Below are 20,693 nucleotides of genomic sequence, written 5' to 3'. Positions count from 1 at the left end.
AATGACTTCGTCCATCGTTCATGCAATGAATGTGACTTTAAGATTAAAATCTTAAGCGCAATCACATTCGTGTGAGGATATATTCCAATGACCTCGTCCATCGTTGATGTTATGAATGTGACTTTAAGATTAAAATCTTAAGCGTAATAACATTCGTGTGAAGATATATTCAATGACTTCGTCCATCGTTCATGGCATGAATGTGACTTGAAGATTAAAATCTTAAGCGCAATCACATTCGTGTGAAGATAGATTCAACGACTTCGTCCATCGTTCATGTCATGAATGTGACTTGAAGATTAAAATCTTATGCGCAAAGTAAATAAGTTTCTTAGTAGCTTTTAAATTCTTGCTTCCTTCTTAACTTTACTCTAAAGCAAGGGACTGTGCTGACATAGGCAGCTTTAAAGAAAACTAAAAGTTTAAATATAAACACTACAATAATAAAAATTATTATTATTAACAACAACAACAACAATAATAATAATAATAATAATAATAATAATAATAATAATAATAATAATAATAATAATAATAATAATAATAATAGTTTGGTGATATTGTGCAAAAATGTTCACGGTGTATTTGCTAAAACTACAAAATTGCATAAACATGCCCCATACTATCTTTGATATCAATATTGATCAGCAATATGGAAACGGAGTTCTAATTAGGAATCAAGTCACGTGGACTTATCGTCTATTCTGTAAACAACTCACAGTACAGTGATACCTGGTATCATGGTGTACTCTGTGCAGTACTATGCTAACGGTATTAATGGCAGGGATTATGGTCTGCGTAATTTATTGATTTTCCCATTTAATTCTTCATTTGTTCCCTTTAGTCACTTCCCATGATCCGATTGTCTAACTTCTTCCATTTTACCTGCATCCCATTTTCTGTTCTGTAAGAATAAAACGTTCAGCTGGGCTCCACAAGGCACCAAAAGAGTTGGAAGACCCAGGCCTACATGGGTGAGGACTATGAAGCGCGAAGTGTAGGAGATGATGAGTGGAGAAGTATTGAATTAAAAGCTCAAGAAACGACAGGCGAAATCTAACCGAGGCCCTTTGCGTCAATAGGCGTAAGATGAGATGATGATGACGATGAATAAAAATCTGGGGTGAGCTCCGAGTCTCCAAGAATGACTTGGTGATCACGCTCAACTACTAAATAATCAGTAGAATGTGCATAAAGATAATGCTCATTCATTCACACTTACTCTGATGACATTATTTACCACCACTGAAACCCAGTGACAGATATATCAAATAAATTTTTTTTCTCATTTCCTAAGAATGACATTGGACATGCATCCCAGGGATTTATCTGTCCCAGATGTAAGAAGTAATGTTGAAGGTGAAAATGAGTTTGGTTAAAAAAAAAAATGTGCCACAGAACTACCGCTTAGAATTAAACCGATCCCAACCATGATTTACGTATGTATTGGAATCTTCTTATCAATCATAGGGCCATTAAGTTGTAATGCTTTATAAACCCATATAATATGATTCATGCTAAATTTCCATTTATTTTACTTGTCTATAACATTATTTGCATATATTCACTAAATAATATCATGTGAAAAAAATATTGGATGCCTTTGAAAGAGAAACTAAACACTTTCCATTTACTAAAGAAATGACAGGTAGAGAGAAAGAGAATAGAAAAAAAATCACCACAATCACAATATGTACTAAAGATTTCCGAAATAATCAACCAAAAATAATACATAAATAAATTTTTGGGAAATCAGGAACGAAGAAAAAATGCATTTTATTTACAAATATGAAGCCAATGTTTAAACATTAAAAACTGTAAAATACAAAAAATACACTGTAACATCATACATAAAAGACAGAGTACCTCTGCACACGTACTAGGATTGAGACCAAAGGACAGTGTCAAAAAGTAACAAACAACTGCAAAGCTTACGTCATCAAAACGGTTCACCAACGCGTCACTGAAGGACAGCATTCTCTAGATAACGCCATCTAGTGAGCGAGATAACGCCTAATTTCTAACACATGAAGAAACCGGTTATCGTATAAAGTTCAACTTCAGTTTCCTTTTTGGTGAGACATTTACCAATCAGACTTTTTCCTTTATCACACGAAAGGTGTGTGAGTTCTCGTTAGAACTCTTCAAAATTTAGAGTATGTAGCCTATGCACATGGGCAAAGTTTATATAATATACATAGCCTATACGAGAGCAAACTAAAGTAGAGGATATTCTAACGTGTAAGATAAATAAATGGACAAGGCATACAATGACCAATAATAGATGGGCATTAAGAATAGCTGAGAGGGTCCCTAGAGATTGCAAACGAAGCAGGAGAAGGAAGAGAAAACAATGGATTGTCGAGCTAAGAAAATTTTCGGGTACAGGCTGGCACAGAAATACCATAAACAGGCATGAGTGGAAGGACATGACTGAGGTCTTTATCCTGCAGTGGACTAGTAACGGTTGATAAAGATGATAATGATAATGATGATGATATTCATGATATACATATACATACATATATACAATATACTGTATATATATATATATATATATATATATATATATATATTGTGTGTGTGTGTGTAAATATATATATATATATATATATATATATATATATATATATATATATATATATATATATATATATATTATATCCTACCACTGGATTCAACCCTAATAGATTACAACCACCATACTACAACTAGAAAGAAACATAACGCTAACTTCAAAAGTAGCCCCAGCATCTTGATGATCACCACTTCACAACGCATAAAGATAACTGCCCTTGAATGTGCACACAGATATAAATAATTGGGATTGGCTGGTGGAGATATGTAACATGATAACACTACAACTGCTAAGCTACTATATGAAAAGAATCATTATGCTGTCCTTATCATCTAGTCTGGGTGCCGATGCAGACGCAGTTGCAGGGTTGCAGACGACACTGCTAACACCGGAGAGGGTTGAGTAAAAAGGATTTAGTTCAACTACAATAAACTGCAGACAAGATAAGAACGCTAAGTTACAATCACGTTCATCTTTTAAATGCTGGACCAGGGATGAGCCCCTACGCGAAAAAATTCAACAATCTAGCCACTAGCAGTTTATAGAGATCAGAAACGCACGCTTGTTCTCATACGTTTACTCAAAACACAAAAATTCAGAATTAACACCCAGAGTGCAGAACGCGAGGTGAACAGCAACAACTCATGGATGTTTGCTGAAATCTGCAAAATAACACTTGGCACCATCAATTGTACACTCAACGAAAAACAGCGTATAGTGTAAAATAAATGTGTATATACTTTTAAGTGGAAAAAACTCTGAGTGGGGATACTTTAACGTGGTAAAAGGGTTTGCGTATCACCACGATCAGTAAAGCTGTACTAGTCAGGGGCCCCCATACTAGGTAGATTTGCTGTGAGTGTTCTGACGAAAACCTCTCACCATCACCGAGCCACACTGGCCAGCGTGGTGATGAAAACTGGCTAAACCCCAGACATGAATTGATATATCTAAGGCCTTTATCCTGCAGTGGACTAGAAACGGCTGCATTTGTTGTTGTTGTAAATTACCGTATACAGATATCATGAGGATTCTCGAAAAGGAAAAATTCCATTCCATTGATAACTTACCTTGAAAAAGAATGGGTTCACAATTACAAGCTACACCTTCTGTCTGTTACTTCCTTATGAAAAAAAAAAAAAGAAGTTTAGAAAAAGAATGAAACGCCAAAGATACCTATCATAAATTAAGTCAACACCCACTGGTCCCTGACAGCTTCTACGGTACCCAAACAAGCATCAGTAGCAATCTTGGATCTCTTAAAACAGGTCTTAATTATCTAGGATATCACCCTTGAAATAAGAGCAGCTTATATCTTGTTAAGCAACGGTTTTGCCCAGCATTGGTTGTGGATGACAGAGCATTATAGTTTAAACTACGCCAAAAAGACCCAAGTGTGAGGCATCCGATTTTAACAAGATTATGCTAAACAGAACTTTATTCTGAAAACAAATTAAGAGAAACCATATTTTATAATCGTCGAGTTTCTTATTACCATAATTTACTAAAAATATAACAAGTATTTCACCTTACCATCTTGCAAATCCTCGCAGGTAAAAGAGTACTGCCTCAGTATTGTCGAGAGAGAGAGAGAGAGAGAGAGAGAGAGAGAGAGAGAGAGAGAGAGAGAGAGAGAGAGAGACCAAGTACTTTACTTTAAGCCCCATGTTTTGACAATTAACTTTAACGACTGTAAAGACTACATTTCCGAACGTAAGGACCAAGGGATTCGACGTCAGGGGAGGAGTCGTTAAACTTCCCTCTCTTGCCTATTCTTCCTTAGTCGTAAAATGTGATATGGCCCAGGAGGAAGCTTGATAAAGGGAAAAAAAGGAGGAAAATCATGAAAAAAAAACAAAGCTATTTAATTATCTTCATCTGTGCTCTGGTGACAGAATTCGCAGGTTGATCTAGTTATATATAACTGTGTAGAAACAAATAAATTGATTCCTTGAAGACTCATTCAGTTAAAACACAGAACACCAATAGAATAATTTTATGACAAATGCTCAGGATAAAAAAGTCAATTCCGTCATTCATTCCCACATATGGATATAGTTTTCGCCTATTGAAATACTTTCATTCATTCCACATACAGTAAATGAAGGTACAATTACATAATTTTATAAAGTAACAATCAATTATTCCTAGTACTGTCTTCTGCGTATGATAGCCAAAGTATGAATTTATCTTGACTTTGATGTTTCTAATTAGCATAATAAATACAACAATAAAAACTACATTTGTAATTGGCCCCGTATGTTAAGGCAGTAACATTAAATAGGAGACAAAGGCTGGAGAGTAAGAGACTACGACGAAACGTTCAATTTCTACACCCAGTTGCAACGATCGCATTGTATCCGAATAAAGATTAGAATAGGTTACAGAAGCGAAATGGCAGGATATTCTCCTTGTTTTTTGACAGTGTAGGATATCCCATATTACTTTTATGGGCGGTATGGAAGGGGTAGGTTAAATGATATATTTTATTTTCATTACCTGTCCTGAAAACACCTGTCTTCCTATGCCGACCTAACTATTGAAATTAATGTTGTGGTCGGTGGGAAAATAAGCGATCTATAAGATGTATGTATGGGTATGTGTGTATTTTCATATGTTTTACCATCCATAAAATAGCATCTTGCTTTTCCAACAAGGGTTATAGCTTGGCTAGTACTACTACTACTACTACTACTACTACTACTACTACTACTACTAATAATAATAATAATAATAACAACAACATTCCCTCCAATTCCTCTAAGATCTTCAGGATAGTTATGAGTACAAAATCAAACTATTGTCTTCTAGTCTTGGGTAGTGCCATAGCCTCTGTACCACGGTCTTCACTGTCTTGGGTTAGTTTCTCTTGCTTGAGAGTACACTAGGGCACACTATTCTCTTATTTCTCTTCCTCTTATTTTGTTCATTTTTATAGTTTCTATAGTTTATATATGAAATATTTATTTCAATGTTGTTACTGTTCTTAAAATGTTCTAGTTTAATTTCTAATTAATTCTCGTATTTCCTAGTTTCCTTTCCTCACTGTGCTATTTTCCCTGTTGGAGCCCGTGGGCTTATAACATGCTGCTTTTCCAACTAGAGTTGTAGATCAGCAAGTAATAATAATCATCTACGTCTATTGACACAAAGTGCTTTGGTTAGATTTCACCAGACGTCTTTATCTTGAGCTTTTAATTTAATACTTCTCCATTCATCATCTCCTACTTCGTGCTTCATAGTCTTCAGCCATGTAGGCCTGGGTCTTCCAACTCTTCAAGTCCCTTGTGGAGCCCAGCTGAACGTTTGGTGAACTAATAATACACGGAGTTACCAACATACACACTCGTCCCTGTGAGAGCGAAAGTCATACTATATATGGATATCTATAAGTATATATAAAACCGCCCCAAGAAGAATGTTAGGACCTATCAAAAGACCAGTCACGCTCAGCAGGAGAACCGGGTCCAAGACATATGAGGGCGACCACATGGGCTTCCATTCCAGTTGACCAACGATCTAAATATACGTCCTTACGACGAACATGGATCCAGCGTTGCCAGATATGGGGATTTATCCCTAGATTTGGGGATTTTGGTTGTCTAATGGGGATATTCTGTACAATTTTCTATGAAGAAGAAACAAAAATGAGTAAATCTTTATATTGTTGCAATTAGTTTACTTGCTCTCTATATGAAGTATGGTGAGTAATTTCTATATGAGTAAAGCCTACATGATCAGAAGAAAATATATTTGTGGAAATGGGATTTTTAGGTTGTTTGGGGGATTTTTCTATCATGAGTTTTAGGGATATTTACACTAACCCATCTGGCAACATAGAATGGATCTTACATTCAAGCTGTAACTGAGAGCATGATATCGGCTTACCGCTAACAAGGGGAATGACCTATGGTGATGAATGAGTTTGTACTGTATATTTGGGTATAGTACATAGGTAATTTTAGTTAAACTTTTCGGTTTATTTGAATTTTTATTGTCTATATTTATGTTTGTAGATTAGTGTGTTCGAGCGAGCGTAATTTAACATCAGCCCTACCATCTCTTCTCATTATCTACTGTGATTGTGGATACCAACTATTCTAGAATTATGTAGCTTGGTAATATATATATATATATATATATATATATATATATATATATATATATATATCATCAACCGTAGTTAATCCACTGCAGGGCAAAGGCCTAAGACATGACCTTCCACTAGCGTCCGTTTATGGTCTCTATGCCATTCCACAGCATCAAATTTTCTTAGTTCGTCAATGTAGTCTTCTTTTCTTTCCAATGCTTCTTATGCAATCTTTTGGGACCCATTCTGTTACTCTCAATGTCCATCTATTGTCTATCACTCTCATTATATGTCCTGCCCATGCCATTTCTCTTTCTTATATGTTGTTAGAATATCCTTTATTTTAGTTTGCTCTCGTAACCATGTACTGTATAAACATATGTACTATAGCTCAAAAATGTAAAGTCAATGTAGAGCATAACGTCTAAATGAACACAATGGCGTATGCGGCCTGATCACTTGCTGTCTCGGAGGGGTTGGTACGTCTGGTTACCTATTGTAGGGGCTAGTTTTTTACTGTGCCATCTTAGAACTCTCCATAGTCTTACTGTTTTATCACAACCGCATCAAATATATCTACATATTATGAAACAGTAGTCAATATTACATTAGAAAATAAAGCATAACACTAATGTCATATAAGGCATCCACTCCCCACCAACCAGCACTAGTACTTTTTCTCATATCACTTAACATGTGTCAAATAAGCAGCTCTTCTAGGAGGACACTCCAAAATCAAACCATTGTTCTCTAGTCTTGGGTAGTGCCATAGCCTCTGTACCATGGCCTTCCACTGTCTTGGGTTAGAGTTCTCTTGCTTGAGGGTTCACTAGGGCATACTATTTTATCTAATTTCTCTTCCTTCTGTTTTGTTAAAGTTTATATAGTTTATATAGGAGATATTTATTCTAATGTTGTTACTCTTCTTCAAATATTTTATTTTTCCTAGTTTCCTTTCCTCACTGGGCTATTTTCCGTGTTGGAGCCCTTGGGCTTATAGCATCCTGCTTTTCCAGCTAGGGTTGTAGCTTAGCAAGTAATAATAATAATAATAATAATAATAATAATAACAACAACATTGTATGGTCTGACTTATTAAACATCACATTTTGTTGACGTTACGTTTGGGAGCCATAGTACCTGTGTATGCATATCAGTATACGTCTTAAATATGTACGTGGATACTGTGGCAAGTAGCACAACATTCAGCTCATGTTTATAGGTTTGTGTATCACTAGCAATCTACCACCAATCAGTTTACGGGCTCTAAATGGATTGCAATATCTGCTGGGTAGAGTGTATCCCTAAAGACTTGCCGAGAAATCGAGTGAACGTGTTAGTCATTGATATTTCTAATTTAAATAAAATTTAATGATGAATACGTATGCATACCGAATGTGTGTATGTGTATGTGTATATATATATATATATATATATATATATATATAAAACATGTATATATATATATATGTGTGTGTGTGTGTGCATGCATATATATACATATGTATATATATATATATATATATATATATATATATATATATATGTGTGTGTGCATATATATACATACATACATACATACACACACATACATACATACATACATGCATACAATCATACATACATAGTAGAACGATCCTACTATTAATTTCAGTTCATTTTTCTCAAAATCAAAACCTCAAAAGCAAAATCATAATCCCACTTTTAAAAACATTACGGATTCTCCTAAACGGACAAGGTTTCCCTTGCAACAGAAAATAATGAGAGAGAGAGAGAGAGAGAGAGAGAGAGAGAGAGAGAGAGAGAGAGAGAGAGAGAGAGAGAGAAAAAGGGTCAGCCTGTGAAGCACTTAGCTGCATATCCCCCTCCCACCTCAAAGACTCCCAATAACGAGGATAATTGGAGGCATAAACAAAAGGCGACTCCCCGGACAGAGCGTTTTAATGGCTGTGCCAGAGCAGCCCCCTTGACGATAAAAGTCAAAGTCAATATTTATCTCGGCTTCAATTGCAAAAGGGTCCTATGTGCAAATACACGGAAAATACAACTCTCAAGTTTATCCTAAGGTTAAGAAAAAAAAAATTATGTATAAAGTGGAATTAAAAGTTTGTGGTGCAATTAAAATAATACTCTTGCTATGATAATTTTTCTTTAATGAGAATTCAAATCTAATTGATTTTTTTAAGAACTTTTATAAAGGTAACTACTTTCATCAATGTTAATGTCACTCTCAAGTTTATCCTAAGGTAAAAAAAAAAAAAAAAAAAAAAAAAAAAAAAAAAAAGATTATGTATAAAGTGGAATTAAAAGTTTGTGGTGGTTAAAATAATACTCTTGCAATGATAATTTTTTAATGAGAATTCAAATCTAATTGATTTTCTTAAGAACAACTTTTATAACGTTGACTACTTCTATCAATGTTGTCATTACCAGCAAAGCTGCAATTCAAGTTGGAAAGGCAGAAGGCTACAATCCCATAACCTTAATGCGGAAAGTAATCCAATGCAGAAAAGACACGAAATAAATAATAAATTGCAAAATATATACAAAAATAATAAAAAAATAAATATATTCGGTAAATCACAGTTAAAAAAATAATAGATAATCTATGAAACGCAAAAACACTAAACATTCAACTAATATATAGAATTAAAAAAAAAAATAAGACTGAGATAACAAATAGAGGAATAGCTTAAACATTTGTAATAAGAAAAAATAAAGAAACAAATAGAAACGAAGAATTTTATTCTGATTGACCAGGTGAAAACAGAAGTTAACCTTATCTAATTTAAACACTTGAATAATTCTCAATGAATGAAGCCATTCCAACTGTTAAATGCGTAAATGAAACCAGGTGAAAACAGAAGTTAACCTCATCTAATTTAAACACTTGCATAATTCTCAACGAATTAAGTCATTCAAACGGTTAAATGCGCAATTGAAACCAGGTGAAAACAGAAGTTAACCTCATCTAATTTAAACACTTGCATAATTCTCAACGAATTAAGTCATTCAAACGGTTAAATGCGCAATTGAAACCAGGTGAAAACAGAAGTTAACCTCATCTAATTTAAACACTTGCATAATTCTCAATGAATGAAGTAATTCAGACGGTTAAATGTGCAATTGAAACCAGGTGAAAATAGAAGTTAACCTCGCCTAATGTAAAGAATTCAATAATTCTCAATAAATGAGTTAATTCAAACTGTTAAAAATATAACTGAAACCAGGTGAAAACAGAAGTCAACCTCATCAAATATAAAGACTTGAACAACTCTCAATAAATGAGTTCCTTCAAACTGTTAAATAAATAACTGAAACCAAGTGATAACAAAAGTTAACCTCATCTAATGTAAAGACTTGAATAATTCTCAATAAATGAGTTAATTCAAACTGTGAAATAAATAACTGAAACCAGGTGAAAACAAAAGTTAACCTCATCTAATTTAAAGACGAATAACTCTCAAAGCAACCAAAACGTATGGCATCGTACTCACCCAAGTTTTTGTCTCAACTGAGCCTTCTTATTCTTGATCTTCTGTGCACTCATTCTGACGGTGGCCCTGATACACACCGTCACTCACCACTCGTAGCAAACTGTTGACTTGAGCCTCATTCTACCGTTATGATAAGGAGATAATAATTCCGCGCTAATCCATTCACAAGAATAACTTCCGGTGCTTAAAATGTGATACTCAAATTACATGCCTTTCTTAACACAGATGGTATTTTCTAAATAATCTTCTTCAAATACAATAAAGTATTTCGATAGCAACACTTTTTTTAACAACACTATTATCGATCGCAACGTGATCTTATAGAGCGAGAAGTTTGGGGGAAATGTAAGTCCAATAAACACTTGGGCACTAAATTGAAAAGTCCAATAAACACTTGGACTCTGATTTGGGCACTGAATGGGTACCTAATTTCCTTTATACACAAGCCTTCTAATTCACTCCACTCATTTCTTATACTGACAAGAAAATGAAACTATATCAAATTTCACCAGCTGATTATATTCGCGGAATTTAAGTTTCTTGATAAACACCCACAAAGCATAAAACTTCTATTCTGAACTATTTACAGTAAATTATTCAAGATCGGAAGTTTGATGCAACGCAACATGTCACTAAAGAACCACTGCACAAATTTTTCTTTTTATATAATCCTTTATAGCTTGAATGAATCCAACACTTAGCAGTCGATTCGTCTGCCAGCAATCTGAAAAAAAAATAGAGAAAATCCACCGTTACAAATAATTAAAAATAAGTCACGCTAATTTTTCAATTAAGTACACTGGTTTGGTACACAAAATCATGATCTGAAAAATATTCAAAGCTTTTAAGTATTTACATATATTTCTATATACACTGATTTAATGATATGATAAACCAATTAATAGCTAAAACACTTATACCACTGCAAAGACAAACTATATATAAAAATTAATGTCAAAAAGACCTTGAATATACTTCAGAGATAAGGCAGATAAGGCCTAAATAAAATTTTATTGGCTTTATCTTCAATGATTAAAGACAATAAACATCGATTTATGAAAATTAAAAAGCATAAATTAAAAACAAAAAACTTAATCCTTAGTGTAAGAAAGTAAATCTGGTCATCTATACTCAAACATTGTTCATATTCTTTTATACTTGATAACAATAAAAGAACATTTAAATTGGGAAAAAAAAATTCCATCAAAACATTGACAATTTACAAATCAAACTATCTATCTGAAGATAATTCGGTTTACTTCGTTATAAAAATAACAGATAAGATATGACGTCATAAAATTAGAAACAACAAAGGTTCAGTATATATATGCCGTCATGAAATTAGAAATATATCAAAGGTTCAGTATATATATGACGTCATAAAATTAGAAATATAACGAAGGTTCAGTATATATAGGCCTATGACGCCATAAAATTAGAAATATAGCAAAGGTTCAATATATATAACGCCATAAAATTAGAAATATAGCAAAGGTTCAATATATATATGACGTCATAAAATTAGAAATATAACGAAGGTTCAGTATATATATGACGCCATAAAATTAGAAATATAACAAAGGTTCAATATATATGACGCCATAAAATTAGAAATATAACAAAGGTTCAATATATATGACGTCATAAAATTAGAAATATAACAAAGGTTTAATATATATGACGTAATAAAATTAGAAATATAAAGGTTTAATATATATGACGTCATAACATTAGAAATATATCAAAGGTTCAATATATATATATATATGACGTCATAAAATTAGAAATATAACAAAGTTTCAATTAAAAAAAAAACATACGTAAAGCAAATAATCGTTATCCTTGCTCATTCCAGAGTAAATTACCTTAAATATAAGATAAATATTTTAAGGATGTGAGTAATCAAAACGATACTGATACGATAAGACAAAGTTACATCAGGGCGTGTATTTTGGACTTGTTGTTTTTATAGTCTAAAACACGATAAAACTCTCGTTTCGTTGGTTGCCTAAACTAATCATCAGCATAAAACTTAAATTTTACCTATTTATTAACTTAATTTCACTCCAATGTTACAACGATCATAACCAAGTTGAATGAATTTTTTACTGCGATTAATTTCTATAATGAGTAGGAGAAATTAATTCAAAAGAACGATTACAAAATTATTATTATTATTATTATTATTATTATTATTATTATTATTATTATTAGTAGTAGTAGTAGTAGTAGTAGTAGTAGTAGTAGTAGTAGTAGTTAAGCTACAACCCTAGTTGGAAAAGCAAGATGCTATGATCCTGAGGATCCAACAGGGATAAATAGCCAAGTGAGGAAATGAAATAAGGATATAAATAAACGATATGAGAAATAAATAACAATTAAAATATAATATTTTAAATACATTAACACCAAAACATATATTTCATATAGGCTATATTAAAACATATATTTCATATAGGCTATATTATAAAAAGACTTATGGCAGCCTGTTCAACATATAACATAGAACGCACGAGCCTTCCATGTACATTAGATAATATTAACAAGGGTAAAGGCAACGTATTTATTTTCTTAATTTCACTGCAACGTTGCAACGATCATAACGAAGTTGAAATTTTTACTGCGATTCATTTACATAATGCGTAAGAGAAATTAAATAAAAAGAACAATTACAAAATTATTGAATAATACATAGAACGCATGAACGTACCATCCCCATTAGAAGGTATAAGCAAGGGTAGAGGCAACATATTTATTTTCTTAATTTCACTGCAACGTTACAACGATCATAAAGTTGAAACATTTACTGTGATTAATTTCTGAAATGAGTAAGAGAAATTAAATAAAAAGAACAATAGCAAAATTATTCAATAATACATAGAACGCATGAACTTTCCATCCACATTTGTAAACAAACGTAAAGGGAACGTACAAAACCTCAAGTTTTACAAGTGCGCATTCCAGCGGTTTTGTGCCACTGTCAGCACGTACCCGAACGAAGCCTATGATATGCATCGCTACAAGGCAATAAAAACCTCAACCCCTGCCTCGATCTTTTTTTACCACCGGCAATAAAACTTTATAGCAAATTGATATGAATTCCGCTCATATCTGCGACTCTCGTTTTTATTAGAAAAATACAAATGGGTATAAATTGCTGCTAATTGGGCACAACTATCCATATGAATCGGTATATCCTCTTTTCTTATAAGAGCGATATCTTGTGTGAACGCCAATCCAGTGTCCTTGTGTAGCCCAGGTTCGAAAAATTAAAAAAAAAAAAAAAAAATGATAAGATGTGCAGACTTTACCACGGGAGAATCTCTGTACCTGCCGCTTTAAAGGTTAAAGATCGCTCATGAATGGCAGTGGCAAGGGACAGCGACATTTTCCTAGCAAGCGGTACAATGCCCTAGAGACTGACCATATTACATATGATCAGCGCCCAAGCCCCCTATCCACCCAAGCTAGGACCAGGGTCAGGTAATGGCTGCTGATGACTCAGCAGATAGACGTATAAGCTCCCCGCCCCCCTTAGCTCACAAGAATGGTGAGGTTGCAGCTACCAAAGGAACTAGAACTAACTAGTTTGAGAAGGACTCGAACTCCAGTTGGCCACTCACCAAGCAAGAACGCTACCACCAGGCCACCGCAACCCTCTTGAAGGAAGGGAGGTTATAAAAGTTGAGGAAAATAGAATCATTAATAGCATTTCAAAGCATGGCAGTGTGGAAAAAATATATTGCCAATGAATCACACCTTATGAGCACTATCCAACTTGTAAGGGTAAAATGTGGAAACAAAAGACTTCAAACGTCAAAAAATTGGCAGAATTGCATTTTGATAGAAGGTCGATAATAAGAATCCGTTTCATGGACAAAATCTAATTTGGTAACAAACATGGGATTGATGATTGAATCTCCTATAATTCGACACAACAAGGGTTTAAACCCGTACTTAGAGAAAAAATATTATTTTAAGCCACCGATAACATATTACTTTACGTTTTAACCTTCAGCATAATACAGTAGTAATGTATTCTATTTTCGTATCTTTGTATAAATAAATTTGTTAGAACATTTTTGCCCCTAACTTTATGCAGCTATAGATATATGACTAATCACTTTTCTAGCTTAAAAGATCTGAAAATATTTCACCTAGTAAAAAAAAAAGAAACTAATAGAATTTTTCTCCTTATTTCTCAAACAGAAAAACAAACCCAACCAGATCTAAACCAGACTTCCTGGTATATGAAAGAAATTTCTTTCTCACATGAAATATCCTTCGTTCCAAAATTCACAACCGGATACCCAATAGGATGCAAATAAAAATTAGCAAGAGAAAAGGCATTGGGGGAAAAGGGCAAATATAAGATATGGCAAATATAAAGGCAGTGGACATGTTTACGAGATCGTAAAGATCATAATCCTATATCAAAATAGCGAAAATTGGTCATTACAGTCCGAGGAGATGGCACGATTAAAACCATTAAATATTAATATCTTTCAAGCGATTAATAAGCATTACCTTAGGGCACGTGTGTGTGTGTTGGCGGAGAGGAACTTCGGGCTTTTGGCTAATAAAGAACTTCAAGACACCTTGTACTTATGCTGCCATTCAGTTGCGGACCGGAACAGAGAGAGTCGCCAAGAGGAGAGAGAGGAGTATAATGTAGCTCAAAATTAGGGGTAAATTAAGGAGAGTGTTTCGCACAAAGAGAGAAGGGAACAACCCCAATGATTAAAAAAGAATTGACGGTTAAAAGAAAAATCATATTAGTATATACGTTGATCTCTCTTAGAAAATAACTTTTAAGAGATATATGAATGAATTAAAAACCTTGTTCATATTCGCAACTCGTCTAACCAATTAGTGCAGACAGTTTTACTTTACTTCACATATAAACAAACCATGGAAACTGAAAAGTTAAAGAAGCATTACAACATTCTTAAAACTTATAGATTTGTAAAATCATTACAGATTGCTTGAAGAATTGGAAGAAATTTCGATAGCTTAGGTTCCAACATTCTAAATAATAGGTTTACAAAAGGAAACACTCCATACATGTAAATAATCCTTACCAAAAGTCACTTAAAAAAGAAAGCCCTCTCTCTCTCTCTCTCTCTCTCTCTCTCTCTCTCTCTCTCTCTCTCTCTCTCTCTCTCTCTCTCTCTCTCTCTCTCACAACACCAAAAATGCTTTAGACCCGAGCAAAAGCATTGTAGTTAATAAACAAAAATTAAAAAAGCACTACCACACCAAGTAAAGTTCTCTAATAGATTAAATTTTGAACATCGCCACCAAAAAATTATAACTAGCTTCAATCAAAATATAGCACAGAGAGAGAGAGAGAGAGAGAGAGAGAGAGAGAGAGAGAGAGAGAGAGAGAGAGAGAGAGAGAGAAATATATATACAAGCCCATTTTCCGTGTCCTCCCCGTTGACATTAATAAGTAAATGATCGGGGCACATCAACATTCATGAAGGTCGACGTTGGCCAGCCCTTTGGAATGTGGTCTTCCTCTCGATCGCACGATCACATCTATTCTACAAGAAGACCCGATCTGATGGATGCAATATTCTTCCACATGCCATCGAAGCTTACGTGGACTTGAAGAACCTGAAGTCGACTCTCTCTCTCTCTCTCTCTCTCTCTCTCTCTCTCTCTCTCTCTCTCTCTCTCTCGGGATATTATTATTATTATTATTATTATTATTATTATTATTATTATTGTTGTTGTTGTTGTTATTAGCTAAGCTACAACACTATAGTTTTAAAAGCAGGATTCTATAAGCACAAGGGCTCCAACAGAGAAAGGGTACAACACTAGTTTTAAAAGCAGGATTCTATAGGCACAAGGACTCCAACAGGGAAAATACCCCAGTGAAGAAAGGGAATAAGGAAAAACTAGAAGAGAAGTTTAAGAACAATAATAACACCAAAATAAATGTTTCGTATATAAACTAACAAGACGATAAAAACTTCAAAATAACAAGAGGAAGAGAAACAAGATAGAATAGTATGGCTGAGTGTACCCTCAAGCAAGAGAACTCTAATCAAAAACAGTGAAGACCATAGTACAGAGGCTACAGCACTACCCAAGACTAGAGAACAATGGTTTGTTTTTGGAGTGTCCTTTTCCTAGAAGAGCTGCTTAGCATAGCTAAAGAGTCTTGGCTTCTTTCAATCTGTAAGATTACCAAGCAATATAGATAAAAACTATTATATTTCCGTTCCTATGCAAGTCTTGCCGCTACTCTCTCTCTCTCTCTCTCTCTCTCTCTCTCTCTCTCTCTCTCTCTCTCTAGGGATGATATGGCTTGTTTCAATATGCAAGAACACCAAGCAATGTGGAGAAAAACTATTCTGTTATTTCCGTTCCAATGCAAGTCTTCCTGATACCCGTTTTGTGGAATAACCTCCCCCCTTCTCTCTCTCTCTCTCTCTCTCTCTCTCTCTCTCTCTCTCTCTCTCTCTCTCTCTCTCTCTCTCTCTCTCTCTAGGGATGATATGGCTTGTTTCAATATGCAAGAACACCAAGCAATGTGGAGAAAAACTATTCTGTTATTTCCGTTCCAATGCAAGTCTTCCTGATACCCGTTTTGTGGAATAACCCCCCCCCCCCTCTCTCTCTCTCTCTCTCTCTCTCTCTCTCTCTCTCTCTCTCTCTAGGAATGATATGACTCGTTTCAATATGTAAGACTATCATGCAATGTGGAGAAAAACTGTTTGAAATAGAGGTTAAACTCCATATCATACCTACTATGTTATTTCCGTTACAATGTACAGTAAGTTTTGATGAATCTTGATGAATGAGATCCCTTCCATCGTAATATGATCTTTAGTTTTAAAACATTTAATAAGTGCATGTGCATGTAAAAGACGTGAAATAATTTATCCTATATTTAATATTTCCAAAACTACAATTAAAAAAAAAAAAAGAGGCAAAATACCGACAAAAATCTAATGTCAGCGACAGAAATCATGATATAAATCATAAAGCAGATACAAATTTTACCACCTAATTAATTTATATTTTAACGTTATCAGGATAAAAAAAATCATTTGAAGTTGCACGAAAGTCGCCTTATGCCAGCACGGGCTCCTCCTCCTTAGCTGACACGCGTCTAACTCTGTTCTATCCACAGTTGAGACACTATACCTAGACCGTGTCTTACCACCTAATTAATTCATGTTTTTACATTATCATGATACCAAAATCATTTGAAGTTGCACGAAAGTCGCCTTATGCCAGCACGGGCTCCTCTTCCTTAGCTGACATGCAGCTAACTTTGTTCTTTCCACAGTTGAGATACTATACCTAGAGTCCTAGACCGTGGTTCTATCCAAGTCAAGACGGACCGGAACGCTAGTTCATTTATTTCTTCTCGAACGACTCTGCCGAAGTCGACAGCCAGCGCTGGCTGACGTTTAATCGAAAATACCAACCGCCCAGACCTGTTCCTGTCGCTATCATCGGGGATGGCTTTCTGATGACTGACTGGGAAAGGGCTGTGAACTGACTAAGCAAAGCAGATAAATTCGGAAGTGAACAAGTTTGTGTAGCCAAAAGGATTATAGGCCTACTTGTACAATTATATAACCTTTATCTTGCTGAGTAAGGGAAAGAGACGGGAGAGAGAGGAGAGAGAGGGAAAAATAATGAGAGTTGGTTCGGTTATACATTAAGATTTAACGACGGATCACATAAATTAATATGATAACTTAGAAAAAAAAATCGAGATCGTAAATAAATTAGTTATTCCCTCATACTAGTACAGCAAAAATAGGAAAATTACTAAAGCATGTAATGCAAAATATAGTCTTCGTTCCTCTCTTTTGTAACGGGGATGCACTCTACTCTATCTAGCCAAAATGGCAGCAGCCTGGATATGCACTATGCAAACTCAAATGCAAAACAGAACCCTTTACTTGGTAATCATATATTTGCAAATTAAAACATCACTGGAATTTTTGGAATGAATGAATGAATGATTGGAAGTTCCCTGGCATCCTGACATCGAAGGTCATTGACGCCGATATCGTTTATTGTAAATAAAGATTAAAAGAATATTCAATTAAAACCAAAGAAGTATATATGTTATAAAGCTAAATAGCATTAAGAAGACATGCTTCTGATATAAATTTAAAACTGCCACTAGCATTGTACGACACATCATGTCCAAGGATCTTGGCAAGGATGAACCTGCCATCCTCAACTCGAGCCTCAAACAGATATCTATTTCTTTCTGTGCTATAAGTGGGCCATTCAGTCAACAAATGCCTGGACCATGAAGCTCAAAATACAGACAACTGACGAAATCTAACCGAGGTCCTTTGCGTCAATAGGCGTAGGAGGAGATGATGATTAAAACATCATTACTAAGAAAGCAAAGATATCAAAGAAAGTATATATGTATGACTGGGCCGGTTTACAAAATACTTGTAATCATTTGTGATCATGTTACACAATTATAATCAGTTATTATTCATATTTCAAATCAAGAATAAAATGTAGAGACCATATTCTTACTCTGCTTCTTTCCCAGCACTGCAGCTGTTAACAAGACCTCGCTTACACCCTACATCACATGACTCACGAGTTCGTAGGTGGAAACAAAAGTGGAGGTTTGACAGCGTGACGTCTAACTCAATGAAATAACGACTATAAAACATAGAAGACATTCGCCACACCTTGTGTCTTTAGCCATACGACAGTTGGCGTTCAGTTTTTTTTTTTTATTAAAATAAGTTGTGACTTTTTCCGATTCTCGTAGGCTTCTTGAAAGATATGCTACCTTATAACATTTGGATCCTCTATCTCATTTCATTTAAAGGTTAAAAGGTTGAAAGGTCACTCATGGATGGCAGAGGCAAAGCACAGTAACATTGCTCTATCAAGTCGCACAATACCCTAGAGATTGGCCATATATATATATATATATATATATATATATATATATATATATATATATATATATATGATCAGAGCCCAAACTCCCTCCACCATCCAAGCTAGGACCAAGGAGGGCCAGACAATGTCGGCTGATGACTCAGCAGATAGACCTATAGGCTCCTGCACAACCACCATCCTTAGCTCCCAAGGATGGTGAGGTTGCCACGACCAAAGGAAATAAGTTTGAGCGGAACTTTTAAACCCCAGTCTGGCGATCACCAGGCAAGGACGTTACCACTTAGGCCACCACAACCCTATGAATTTTCTTTCTGCTGTTGTGTAATTATATATCGATTTTCCTATTATCTTAACTATTTAATTTCACACCTCTCACTCTCTCCTCTTAATTTTTCTTCACATATTGGTATTCCCGTCTTTGGAAACTTGCCAGACAGGTATTTGACTATGGTATTAATAATAATAATAATAATAATAATAATAATAATAATAATAATAATAATATTTTTCTGTAATGACAAAACTGACTTCAAACAAAGTAAATATATGGTATGACAATCTAATGTGTACTTTTAGTTTTATACATCTATCTGTGCATTCACAAACACCATACATTCATTTTACATGGAAAGCTATACAGAACATCTCCTCACTTCTCTGTTTTTCTTTGGCCTTACCCCTGTCCTACACTTTACTTCCTTCCTCGTTGATCTATTTTTATCAATCAATCTAACATTATCCAACGCTCCATATTTTGGCATCCACGCTTTCAACAACGGTAACCATATAGTCATAATGATATTTATCACTACAACTTTTATGATGATGATATATGGAGACGAGAAAGTCAATCAACGCTTTGGCTTTCGACCCTCCCTAAGGCACTGTTAAAAAGGCATTTTTTACGGCCCTTGAGCCTTCAAAATAATGAGGCCATGTTGTGAGTAGGAGCTTCATGGTGCTTATAGTGTCACAGGGGTCGAATTACTTGATGGCCTCAAAAAGGCTCGTGGTGGCCGATGCGGTAACGTCCCTGACTGGTGAACGCCAGACTGAGGTTCGAGTCCCCCTCAAATTCGTTTGTTCCTTTGGTCGCTGCAACCTCACCATCCTTGTGAGTTAAGGTTGTGGGGTTATTGCCAGACTGGGGTTCGAGTCCCGCTCAAACTCGTTAGTCGCTGCAATCTCAGCCTATAGGTCTTTCTGCTGAGTCATCAGCAGCCATTGCCAGACCCTCCTTGGTCCTAGCTTGGGTAGAGAGGGGGTTTGGGCGCTGATCATATGTTCAGTCTCTAGGGCATTGTCCTGCTTGATAGGGTAATGTCACTGCCATTCATGAGTGGCCTTTAAACCTTTAAAAGGCATTTTTCTTATTTTCAGGGAGTAATTAACATGCATTTAACCTTTAATAAACCAAATACCACGAATTTATAAGCAAGTTTCTTCTATTTCAATGTTGTAATCAAGGTAAAGATATGTACAGAAAACCCTCCAAATTTTTGTAATTAGTCTTAGAACACTATAGCCTAAACGCTATCGATCGACTAGTCCCTAGACCTATACTAAAGGCCATGGCTACTGTTTGCAAACTAAATAATTCGTGGCTAGATTATCT

The 20,693-nt window shown here is 34.8% G+C and overlaps 1 protein-coding gene across 1 annotated transcript in view; it reads right to left on the bottom strand.

Annotated features, from left to right (window-relative positions):
* Window positions 1-20,693, bottom strand: part of LOC137657357 (uncharacterized) — a 154,577-nt gene that overhangs the window by 116,764 nt on the left and 17,120 nt on the right. The window contains exon 2 of the mRNA XM_068391693.1: window positions 10,166-10,889. Coding sequence (XP_068247794.1) covers window positions 10,166-10,218 — 53 coding nt within the window. The 5' untranslated portion in view covers window positions 10,219-10,889. The remainder of the gene's footprint in view (window positions 1-10,165; window positions 10,890-20,693) is intronic.

Source organism: Palaemon carinicauda, chromosome 18, assembly GCF_036898095.1.
Source record: "Palaemon carinicauda isolate YSFRI2023 chromosome 18, ASM3689809v2, whole genome shotgun sequence".
Lineage (NCBI taxonomy): Eukaryota > Metazoa > Arthropoda > Malacostraca > Decapoda > Palaemonidae > Palaemon > Palaemon carinicauda.
The sequence above is the reverse complement of the archived record's forward strand: the minus strand, read 5'-3'. Positions and strand labels throughout refer to the sequence as shown.